The sequence below is a fragment of the Eriocheir sinensis genome, chromosome 54, assembly GCF_024679095.1.
Source record: "Eriocheir sinensis breed Jianghai 21 chromosome 54, ASM2467909v1, whole genome shotgun sequence".
Taxonomy (NCBI): Eukaryota; Metazoa; Arthropoda; class Malacostraca; order Decapoda; family Varunidae; genus Eriocheir; species Eriocheir sinensis.
In genome coordinates, this window is record NC_066562.1 from 8337898 (window position 1) to 8350397 (window position 12500).

At 44.8% G+C, this 12500-nt stretch overlaps 2 protein-coding genes across 3 annotated transcripts in view; both read left to right on the top strand.

Annotated features, from left to right (window-relative positions):
• LOC126983703 (uncharacterized) overlaps positions 1–6078 on the top strand; it is a 6608-nt gene extending 530 nt beyond the window's left edge. The window contains exons 2-3 of one of the 2 annotated variants that reach the window (XM_050836753.1): positions 2504–4215; positions 4389–6078. In XM_050836753.1, coding sequence (XP_050692710.1) covers positions 2513–4215; positions 4389–4512 — 1827 coding nt within the window. In that variant the 5' untranslated portion in view covers positions 2504–2512 and the 3' untranslated portion in view covers positions 4513–6078. Of the gene's footprint in view, positions 1–1996; positions 4216–4388 lie in introns of those variants that run through there. The other variant, XM_050836752.1, reaches the window with a different exon arrangement.
• A 2745-nt stretch (positions 6079–8823) lies between these two features.
• LOC126983704 (uncharacterized) overlaps positions 8824–12500 on the top strand; it is a 9677-nt gene continuing 6000 nt past the window's right edge. Inside the window, exon 1 of the mRNA XM_050836754.1 lies at positions 8824–9948. The gene's annotated coding sequence lies outside the window, so the exon portion shown is untranslated. The remainder of the gene's footprint in view (positions 9949–12500) is intronic.

A 12500-nucleotide genomic window follows, 5' to 3' on the forward strand; every position in this document is an offset into this window, starting at 1 on the left:
CACACCCAGGTAATTAGCCATTCACGGGGGCAGGTACAAATCATCTCAGGTAGGTTGAGGTAAGCTCCCGCAGCAGTTCCCCTTCACCTCCTCCCCCCCCCCCCGCCCACACACACACACACACACCCGTCACGTACACGTCTGAGTCACGGATGCAGAGGATGAACGGGTATAAATCACGTACGGAATGAGGAATCTGCATGCAATCGATTTCTTTGTCTTCTTTTTCTTCTTGTTATGCTTCCTGTTCTCTTTTTTTTTTTTTTTTACAACAAAGGAGACAGCTCAAGGGCACAAAAAAGGAAACAATAATTAAAAAAGCCCGCTGTTTAATGTTCCTGGCTTTGTTTCATGTCGTTTCTCATTCCCTTAGTTATTTTTCTCGTTTCTTCTTCCTCTTCTTCTTCATTCTCCTTCTTTTCTTTATCTCTTCTACTTTCTGTTGTTTATCATCTATCTCCCTATTACTACGTTTCCTTATTTCCAGTGTCTTTTTTTTTTGGCCTTTTCTCCTCTCGTGTTTTCTCTTCCTCCTCCTTTCTCCTTTTTTCTCTTCTTCTCTCTCTCCTTTCTATACCATTCTTTATTTTCAGCTACATATTTTCGTCTTTTTCTCTTCCTCTTCATCTATATCTTTTGTTAATTCTCTGTCCTCCTCTCTCTTCCTCTCTGATCCATCTTTCATCTTTCTTTCTTTCGTTTCTCATTTTTCTCTCTTCTTTCACTTCTTCTCTGACTTTTTTCACCATTTTTTTCACTTCTCTTCTGTGTCTCATTCTTTTTCTTCCTCATTTTCCTCCTTCCTCTTCTTTCTTCTTCCTCCTCTACTTTCTATCTTCTTTTCTTCTCATTCTTCTTCATCCCTTTCTTTCTCTCTCGTTCTCCTTCTTCCTCCTTCTCATTCCTTCTCTCTTTAATCTTCTCTTCCTCTTCTTCTCTTCCTTCCTCCTCTTCTCCGTCTCCTCCTCCTCCTCCTCCACCTCTCCTCTCATCCCCTCTCCATCTCTCTCCCACCTTCCTTCCCCCTCTCTCTCACCTGATATATTCCACCAATGACAATGCAAGCTATCAATTAAAAGCCACGCCCACTTTAATGACGTCACGATTTCATCCGCCAATCACAACAGCGGATCTCATAAGCCACGCCCTCCATTCATGATGTCATTACCTGCTCCACCAATCAGGTTAACGGATCTTGCTACTCCCTATTTCTTCAGCCAATCACAGGGCTTATATGCTTTAGCCACGCCCCTTTTTCTGACGTCATAAGCTTCTCGTCCAATCAGAGAGCGTGTATCCGTTAGCCACGCCCCCCTTACGTGTTCAGCCTATTTTTCCGCCAATCACAGAACGAGAATGATTTTTTACCTGTTTCTGCTCAGGTGTGAGGTGACTGGGGGGTTATCTGCGCTCTCTCTCTCTCTCTCTCTCTCTCTCTCTCTCTCTCTCTCTCTCTCTCTCTCTCTCTCTCTCTCTCTCTCTCTTTTCTTTCTTTATTTTTACATCTTACATATTGTAAATGGGGTCTCTCTCTCTCTCTCTCTCTCTCTCTCTCTCTCTCTCTCTCTCTCTCTCTCTCTCTCTCTCTCTCTCTCTCTCACAGTGGATTGGTTGTTAAGATTCCTCGCTCCAATTGTGGCTGATATCCGTTTGTTCTCTCTCTCTCTCTCTCTCTCTCTCTCTCTCTCTCTCTCTCTCTCTCTCTCTCTCTCTCTCTCTCTCTCTCTCTCTCTCTCTATCTCTCTCTCTCTCTCTCTCTCTCTCTCTCTCTCTCTCTCTCTCTCTCTCTCTCTCTCTCTCTCTCTCTCTCTCTCTCTCTCTCTCTCTCTCTCTCTCTCTCTCTCTCTCTCTCTCTCTCTCTCTCTCTCTCTCTTTCACTTCCTCTCCCTTTCTCTCCCTTCTTCCTCCTCTCACACGCCCCCTTTCTCAAGCTTTCCTCTCCCTTCTTCTCCCTTCCCACACTTTGTCCATTATCTCAGACCATCTTCTTCTCACGCCCTCCCTCATCCTTCCCTCAGCATCCTAACTCTTCCTTCCCTCCCTTGAATCTCCAACACACTTTTTCCCATGGATGTTATCTCTTTCACGGCATCCTCAGACTCTTCCTTCCTATGTATGCTTTTTCGTATCTAACCTTTCTCTTTTTTCCTTTTAGAATTTCTCAAGTTATATTTAAATTCTCCATTTATTCATTGCTTTGTCTGTATGTTTGTGGGTCTCTCTCTCTCTCTCTCTCTCTCTCTCTCTCTCTCTCTCTCTCTCTCTCTCTCTCTCTCTTTGTCTGCCTGTTTGTTTTCTATTTTTTTCATTTCTTTGTTTTCTTTGTTTTTGTTCGATTGTCTGTCTGTATGTCTGTCTGTCAATCTGTCTGTCTGTCTGTCTGTCTGTCTGTCTTTCTGTTTGTCTTTCTGTCTGTCTTTCTGCCTCTCTCGTTACTGACTGAGTGACTGACCTACTGACTGACTGACTGACTGACTGACTGACCGACGCCCTCCTCCCTCAGACCTTCGCCATGAACCTCCGCGTCAAGTCTTTGGTCTTCCTGAGTCTTCTCCTCGTCGGCGGCTCGTCCCCCAAGACCCTGGAGTCCCCGTCCCCCCCGCTGGGCCAGGGTGACGCAGGGCAGAGCGGCGGCGTGCTGGCGTTCCTCGGGGCCCTCGCCACCTCCTCGGGCCCCAAGGAGGACTACACGAGCTGGGTGGGAGCGATGGTGCTCCCTAAAGTCCTGCAGAAGGTGAAGGAGAACGGGGCGGGGATCAGCGAGGCCCTCGGCGTGAGTGAGGACTTCATGAAGCCTCTGCTCCGCCTCATTGACGGCGTGGAGAAGCTGCAGGACAAAGGCGGTAAAGGGCGGGGCGATGCCAAAGCCGGAGGTGAGGCTGACCAAGGCGTCCTCACGAACAGCATTGACGACGAGGCGGACAAGGACATGACCTCCAAGTTCCTGTCCCTCGCCAAGGACGTCTTCCTCGAGGAGTTTGGGGGACTGGACAGCCTCCTGCCGGACTCCCGGACGCAGGAGTCGCCGGTGGCGCTGCCCGCCCTCAACCTGACCTCCATCAGCCTGTGGGAGGTGATGCGCACCACGTGGGCGCGCGTGCTGTCCTACGTGGAGGAACAGAACAGCCTCGAGAGCTTCATGCAGCAGACGCCCGTCAAGGTCATCGACCGCGTGCTGAGCCTCGGCGACGACCTCAACCTCGCGTCCTTCCTGGCCAAGAAACTCGACCCGGAGTTCGCCGAGTTCCTGGCGGCCAAGGCGGAGCCGCTGCTCGGCCCGCTGCGCGACGCCGACTTGATGGCCAACCTGACGCAGACAGTCGGGCTCGGCGGCGCCGTGGACTACTTCACGTCGCCGCGAGTTAAGCACACGCTCTACACCCTCGCCGGCCTCGTCTCAGCCCACCTCGAGAACCGCTTCAACAGTGACCTGGCCCGGCAGTTCTTGGAGTTCATGTCACTGGACAACGTGGAGCTGGGCCACTTCTACCGCGCCCTGGTGAGCGGCGGGCAGCAACAGCAGCAGCAGCAGGAGCAGGAGCAGGAGGGTGATGCGGGCCGCGCCAGGCGCAGCGTGCTGGACCACATCGTGAGCACCTTCGAGCACGACGGGCGGCAGGCCGAGGCCCAGCTGGCGGCCAGGGCGCTGCGGCCCGAAGACGAGTTCAGTGCCCGCATGGACAACGCTCAGGAGGTCATCCCCCGGGACGGCGGCTATGGCGGCGGCGGCGGCTACGGCGGCGGCGGCTATGGTGGCGGCGGGTACGGGTACGGGTACATGAACACCCTGGACCCGTACGTGGTGCTGGGCGCCCTGGCGCTGGGCACGCTGCTCGGCTTCCTGCTCTTCCGCCTCATCAACGGCACCGCGCGGGGCAGGCGGGACATCGGCGACGGCTCTCTCTCCCTCTGGCAGTCCGACGTGCCCTACGCCGACCAGAGCCGCGCCCTCAGGGCCGCACGCGCAGCACCCACCGGTGGCAGCGAGGGCCTGGCCCTCTCATCCGCTCTCCACGGTGAGAAGTGGTCGTCGGCGCCGCTGGTCGGCGACGAGACATCGACAGGGCTGTCGCTGGAGGAGAACGACCTGGCCGACCACCTCAACCAGCTGTGGCGCGCACACAGCGGCAACGACACGGAAACCTGCGTGCGGGGCAGCCTGTGTCGCCAGCTGACGGGGCCAGGGGCAGCCCACGCCGGCCTCGCCCTCATGTTGTGAGTATACAGGTCACGCAGCGGTTCCTCAAGTATCATCACAGGGGGGGGGGGGATGGTTCCTTGAGACATGTTCATATTTAGCCAGCCAGCCAGTAAGCCAGTCAGTCAGTCAGCCAGTGAGTTGCAGGGATCAGCGAGATCGTCACTAACAACCTCTCCCCCACACTCAGGTCCTCGACGGCCAATCTGCTGGGCGTGGCGGGGTCCGGTCAGCTGCTGGACGAGGTCTCGGGTAAGCTGGCGGACGGTAGCATCTTCACCTGCCCCGTCGGCGGCTGCTCCGTGCCCTTCTAGGCGTCAGGGGGCGCCGGGCTGAGGCACCGACCACAACCATCGCGGGACGCACGCCGACACAAGGTTTACACAAGTCTGTCCACAATTAGCAGCTTTGCATTTTCGGTTATTAACACCAGACCGAGGCATAGAAAACGGAGAGAGGGCCTTGAGCAGGAACTCTTCTGCGTCTGTGTGTCGGCCTAAGAATGGAGCTCACAAAAAACAGTTAGTCACAGTCTGTCCTCTCCGCCCATAACGCTGGCTAACCTTTTGGAGCCCCCGATCGTATTTACATGAACTACGGAGATTATTGATGATTATTTCCTTCATCCACACCGATACACGTACCTGCACGAGTCCTTGCCTGTCCCCCTCACCAAGACAACGCCTCCGCCGCCTTGTCCGTCGTGCTGAGCGTCCCTCCTTGTGATGCTGACCTTAATGCTGACCTTAATGCTGACCCCCGACTGTTGTGACCACGAGACTGAACGACTTCTTGCTACTTCTACCCAGTACCTGCCGAGAGCGAGAGCAAGAGAGAGAGCAAGAGCGAGAGCGAGAGCAAGAGAGAGAGCGAGATCGAGAGCGAGAGTGAGAGCGAGCGAGCGAGCGAGCGAGCGAGAGAGAGTATAGCTGCCTACATATTAAAAAAAAACTATACTAACACTAATATTTATAATAACAATAAATTCTTTAGTCACTGCTCCGTCTAATTCCCATTGACAGAAGAAAAAAACAATTGGGAAAATACCAATACTAATAACTGTAATGATAATAATAAATTCTTGAGCCAATACTTCTTGTAATTCTCATAAAAATCGATAAATATCGTTGACTTTGCGATAATATTCCCTACCAGGTCTAAGATACATGTAGACATCACAATAACATTCACTACCACGGTCTAAACTTAATATAGACAACAAAATAATAATCACCACCAAGGCCTACAATAGCTATGGATGATACAATGTTAATCACTATATAAGTCTAGCTAACAAGAGACGGAGTTCGGGCGACACTCCATGGGTCATATTCTTAAACGTCTCTCCGCCCAAGCGCACACACATACTTGACAAGGCTTTCGTTTAAGTTTTTGGCGCTTCCAGGAGTACTTTTATGACCCTGGTGGTGGTGTGACCTTTCCTCTGTACCATGAACCCCCCAAAACACTCATTAGAACCCGACTGATCTTTCTCTTGGCCTTTGAGTTGATTTGAGTGGTTGAAATGTCTGCCAATACCTACCTATATCTTCCAACTTTATCCCTGGTGGTAGTTTGACCCTTCCTCTGTACCATGAACCCCCAAAACCACTCATTAGAAACCGACTGATCTTTCTCTTGGCCTTTGAGTTGATTTGAGTGGTTGGAGTGTCTGCCAATACCTACCCACCCATATCTTGCCACTTTATCCACTACCACGATGATTTAATTTGAGGGGAGGAATGAGCTCTAGTTAATAAAGGAGTAGTTCATGTCTACGCACGCACGCACGCACGCACGGACGCACACGCAATGATGGAGTTGCAGGTATGAGTTACGCGCCGTCGCTCTCTTTTCGTTGTATGATTCAATCTTGTTACTGTTACCGAGAGAGAGAGAGAGAGAGAGAGAGAATCTAACACGTGAGTGAGTATTACGATCCACCTGTCTAACGGTGTTGCGGGTGTGAGCTGGGGGGGAGGGGGAATGCACACACACACACACACACACACACACACACACACACACACGTCATCATCAAATCTCTATATTTTTGGTGTGTGTGTGTGTGTGTGTGTGTGTGTGTGTGTGTGTGTGTGTGTGTGTGTGTGTGTGTGTGTGTGTGTGTGTGTGAATTCTTATGATATGTTTTCTCATCTTGTAACTACTAACATTATACACATAGAGAATATTCAACGCTTAATAAAACATAACTCTTGTAATAATATAACTTTTAGAATCATAACTCTTGTCTTGTAAAATTATAACTCTTCTAAAATTCAAACTCGTGTAAAATTAAAACGCCTTGAAAAACGTAAGTCCTCAGGGAAAGGTTATGCCGGTTCTCTCTTCGGTAAGGTAACGGAGCATGACGGGTTGGACGCCTCGACACACTCACAAATCACTCCACCGTTCCCCCACACTCGAAAACACACTCAGCATTTCTTTGCCTTCCGTGTTTCTTGGAGGCTCGTACTTACAAATATTTCCTTTAACCGTTTCTGATATTTTCCTTTTCCATGTCTTCCCCGATATTCTAAAACATTTCCTGTAACCCTTTCTATTCTCTTCTTTCTCAATGTCTTTCTCGATATTCTAAAACATTTCCTGTAACCGTTTATATTCTCTTCTTTCTCCATGTTTTTCTCAATATTATAAAACATTTCCTATAACCCTTTCTCTTCTCTTCTTTCTCAATGTCTTTCTCGATATTCACAAACATTTCCTTTAAACGTTTATATTCTCTTCTTTCTCCATGTTTTTCTCAATATTATAAAACATTTCCTATAACCCTTTCTATTCTCTTCTTTCTCAATGTCTTTCTCGATATTCTAAAACGTTTCCACGGTTTCCTGTAACCCTTTCTATTCTCTTCTTTCTCAATGTCTTTCTCGATATTCACAAACATTTCCTTTAACCGTTTATATTTTCTTCTTTCTCTATGTTTTTCTCAATATTATAAAACATTTCCTATAACCCTTCCTATTCTCTTCTTTCTCAATGTCTTTCTCGATATTCACAAACATTTCCTATAACCGTTTCTGATATTTTCCTTCCCTATGTCTTCCAGGATATTCTAAAACATTTTCTGTAACTATCTGATGTTCTCCTTCTCCAATGTCCTCCTCGATACTCTCTAACATCTCCAGTGACGTTAATGACATCCTGACTAACTACGTAATCTTCCTTGTTCCATAATTTTCCGTCTACGCTATATATGCTATTAATTTTTTTTCCAGATTATTTATTTATTTTCGTGTAAGTTTTTCTCGTAATAGTCGTTAATAGCATGCTGATTAACTACATAACTTTACCTGTTCTGTAGTTTTCCCTTACGATATCATTTGCTATTGACTTCTAATACCAGATTCATAGATGTGTTTATTTTTGTGTCGGCTTCTGACTCGCGGTAGAAGTTGATAGTTACTGAGTCCGATGGATGTGTCTGTGTCTGTCTGTCTCGGTGTGTGACTCGCGTGATGTTATTTATTGCTGAAGGAAGGTTGGAAGTGTAAAAGGTAAATATAGACTTGTAATGATGATGATTTGAGTGTTATTGTTTTTATTACACGGATCCTTTGCCATGGTGTGTGTGTGTGTGTGTGTGTGTGTGTGTGTGTGTGTGTGTGTGTGTGTGTGTGTGTGTGTGTGTGTGTGTGTTTGCAAATTAAGACCGCACACACACACGAGCCTCCTTTACACACACACACACACACACATTGTTTGCAGACTAGCGGGTCAAGTTCCCTCCCATGACTATAATTTGTCGCACACTTACACACGTTTGTCAAAATGTATCGTTGCTGGCTAATACGCTTCATACATATCACTCGATCTTTCCTTTTTTTATCTCCTCTTTTTAGTCCTGCTATTTATCCTCTAATCTATACTCCCTCAGAAACTATAAAAGAAGAGTGTAACTAATACTATAAATAACAAATAGATGACTCACGATTTTCAAACTTATAGACAATAGACTTCAAATATATCACTCTGTCCTTCCTTCTCGATCTCTTTTTGGTCCTACTGTTAATCCTCTAATCTATACTTCTTCATAAACTACAAAACAAGGGTGGAACTAATGATATTAATAACAAATAGAAGACACGATTTTCAAACTTACGAATCGGAATAGAAATAACAAAATCAATCATAAAAAATAAATGCAAACACACGATTCATGACCTTTCTAATTCGCTTACTAATTCCTTCAAAAGATGCAAAGTGGAAAATCTGATGGAGGTCAATGGTAAAGAAAACGCAATGTAATGGACAAGTGTTATGAGATGAATGAGAAGAAAACGGATGTATGGCAATGAAGCAGATCAAAGAAAACGGAGAAAAAGAGAGGAATAATTAGGAAAACATTACAAAAGAAGAAGTGTTAAAGTAGAAAGAGGAGGAGGAGGAGGAGGAGGAGGAGGAGGAGGAGGAGGAGGAAGAAAAGAAGGTACAAGTGGCTGGACGGTTAAATATTTGCATGAGGAGGCGGAGGCGGAGGCGGAGGAGGAGGAGGAGGAGGAGGAGGAGGAGGAGGAGGAGGAGGAAGGCAAATATTGGAGGGAACAGCTAACTTCTTTGTCCACAGGCTACCGTTCCCTTCCTCAGAGGTCCGAAGTCAGTCAGTCAGTCAGTCTTCGGTACCTCGTTGGCCCAAGACAGCCTCGACAACCTCTGAGGGCGTTCCTATAGTGTCTGCAAGAACTTAAGTGTGTCCCAAGTTTGGAAAGTTTCGTTTAGTCGGTGCAACATCTGAGGTCATATGCCGGAGATTGACAGAAGGGGAAGGAATTATAGGAGAAGAGTGTGTCCCAAAGGCTTTCGAATTGATACGGAATTTCCACGTCGGTAAATCAGTCTTCTGCCCTGAATTGCCCAAGACTTAAGCTTCAAAAACCTTCTGACTACGCTCGCAAAGTGTCTTCAAGGACTTAGGGGTTTCCCAGAGGCTTCCCAAGTGATTCAGAACATCCACGACTTTTCTTCACAGGTGCAGAGAATATTATCAGACCTCGCTGTCGAATTCCTAAACCTTAAACACTTCTGAATGCGATCCTAAAGTGTTAACAAGAATCTAAGAGCTTACCCAAGGCTTTACAAGTGGTTCAGAACATCCACGACTTTTGTTTCCCGGTACAAAGAACATTATCAGAATACACCAAGTAACTTTTTTTCCTTCATTTTTAACCATTTTCCTAGCACAAAGAATAAAAAAAGGACATTCCTAGTACATAAATAATAGATTGTCAACATTCTCCAGTGTCCCAGTCCCTTAGGTGTCCATTTCCAGCTTCTCCCCAATACGAAAAAAAAAAAAAAAATGTCCCCAATAACATAATAATATATTCCCAACATTCCCCAAAAGAAAGAAAGGAAGGAAAGGAAGAGGAAAAGTTGGAAAGTTTCGTTTAGTCGGCGCAACATCTGTGGTCATATGCCGGAGAGAGACAGAAGGGGAAGGAACTAGATAAAGCGAAGTGGTAGAAAACTAAGTCAAACGTAGAGAAAAAGAGAGAAGGAAGAAAAGGAAGAGGAAGCAAAGAGGAAAGAATAAGACTGAAAACCGGGAGAAACGTGAAGAAAACGTAGAGAAAAGGAAAGAAGGGAGAAAGAGGAGGAGGCCGAGAGGAGATAACAAGACATAAAAAAGGTCAAATCGTGAACCAAACGAAGAAAAAGGAAACTAAAAAGGAGGAGTGGAAGAAGAGAACTACTTGAGGAAAAAACGTTGCAGTGAACAATAACAGAAGGTAAGTTGAACGTTTCTGCAATGGCTAACGTTCACTTCTTCCTGTCCGTCTTGTCTGCCAGCTGTTGTCTTGTTTATGTTGGCTCGTTCGTCTGTGTCTGTCTGTCTGTAAGTAATTTTCATGTAGCTTAGTTTATGTGTATGTTTGTGTATCTTCCTCTGTCAGTCATTACTATTGTTTATCTTTGCCTGCCTGTCTGTCTCCTGTCTCTATCTGTCTGTCTGTCTGTCTGCCTCTCTTCCTGTCTGACTGGTAATCTTTCTGTCAGTTAGTTAGTTACTGTGTCTGTCTGTTTAGCTTTTCATTAGTGTTTCTGCCTGTTTCTTTTATTATCTCTCTTTTTCTCTCTCTGTAACACACACACGCACACACACACACACACACACACACACACACACACACACACACACACACACACACACTATAACACTTTTTGATAGCCCACAGTCACCCACACACGCACACGCCCACACACACACACACACACACACACACACACACACACACACACACACACACACACACACACACACACACACCTGCTTTCTGAGTATACCTGTACAGTCGGACCACACCTTAATTGCAGAGAAACGGGAGCAAGGGAACAGACCATTGAGGTAAGTGTTGGGTTGAAAGCTATTGACGGAAGGGAAGGGGAAGGCGGCAGAAGGAAACGCAGACGGAGAAGTAACTGAGGTATGAAGAGATTGAAGGGGTTATTACACTGAGTAAATTTTCCGAGGATCTTCAGTCGAACCACGATTTCCGCTAGCGTGGTTTTCATTTGTTTCTTGTTATTGCTGCTGATGATGATTGTGAGTAATACCGTCGTCCTTTAGTGAAATCTACTTTAGAAGATCGTGGGCACGTCAGAAAACCACGGAAATATGAGAACCACACTAGCGGAAATCGTGGTTTGACTGAAGATATACGGAAAATTTGCCCAGTGTGATAGCCCCTGAAGGAAGGTAAGGGGTGGTAGAAGGAAGTACAGGTAAAGAGGGGTTAAGGAAAGAAAGCACTGGTATATAGCAACTGAATGAAGGCGATTGAAGGAAGCAGGTAAAGTTAATTGACGGAAGGTAAGGGGAAGGCAGTTGAAGGAATTGTTACGTAGAATATAAGTAATGAATGCAAACACAGATATATGGAAATTGAAGGAAGGGAATTGAGAGAAAGAGGTATGAAGCGATAGAGGGAAGATAAGGAAAAGCAAGAGGAGGAAAAAAAAACAGGTAAAAAAGTATAGTTAAGGGAAAGAAACACAGGTAGAAAACAAATGAAGGAAAGCATAATATGGAAAGAAAGTTGGAAAGTTTCGTTTAGTCGGCGCATATGGAAAGCAGAAGGAAGTGCAGGTGAGAAGTAACTTAGGGAGGATTAAAATAAGGCAACAGAATGAGACAGCGTTATAAATTCCACTGAGGTAAGTTAATACAGGTAAAAAAACTAATTAAGGAAAGGTGTGCGGGAGGTAACCAAAGGAAAGACTCGTAAAAAGCTATTATGGGAAGGTAATCTAAGTTAACAGGTGCAAAACAATTAAGGTAAGGTAAGGTAAGGTAAGGCAAGGCAACACAGGTATACATTCCACTGAGGTAAGTAAATACAGGTAAAAACTAATTAAGGAAAGGTGTAAGTGAGGTAACCAAAGGAAAGACTCGTAAAAAGCTATTATGGGAAGGTGAGTGTGGAGAAGGTAATATAAGGTAACAGGTACAAAGCAATTAAGGTAAGGTAAGGGAAGGAAGGCAACACAGGTATAAGACTATTGAGGTATAAAACAGGTATAAAACAGGTATAAAACTATTGAGGTATAAAACAGATATAAAACTATTGAGGTATAAAACAGATATAAAACAGGTATAAAACTATTGAGGTATAAAACAGGTATAAAACAGATATAAAACTATTGAGGTATAAAACAGATATAAAACAGGTATAAAACTATTGAGGTATAAAACAGATATAAAACTATTGAGGTATAAAACAGATATAAAACAGGTATAAAACTATTGAGGTATAAAACAGATATAAAACTATTGAGGTATAAAACAGATATAAAACAGGTATAAAACTATTGAGGTATAAAACAGATATAAAACAGGTATAAAACTATTGAGGTATAAAACAGATATAAAACTATTGAGGTATAAAACAGATATAAAACAGGTATAAAACTATTGAGGTATAAAACAGATATAAAACTATTGAGGTATAAAACAGATATAAAACTATTGAGGTATAAAACAGGTATAAAACTATTGAGGTATAAAACATATATAAAACTATTGAGGTATAAAACAGGTATAAAACAGGTATAAAACTATTGAGGTATAAAACATATATAAAACTATTGAGGTATAAAACAGATATAAAACTATTGAGGTATAAAACAGATATAAAACTATTGAGGTATAAAACAGATATAAAACTATTGAGGTATAAAACAGATATAAAACTATTGAGGTATATAACAGGTATAAAACAGGTATAAAACAGGTATAAAACTATTGAGGCCAGTACTTATGGGCTTTGAGGTGATGTTACTC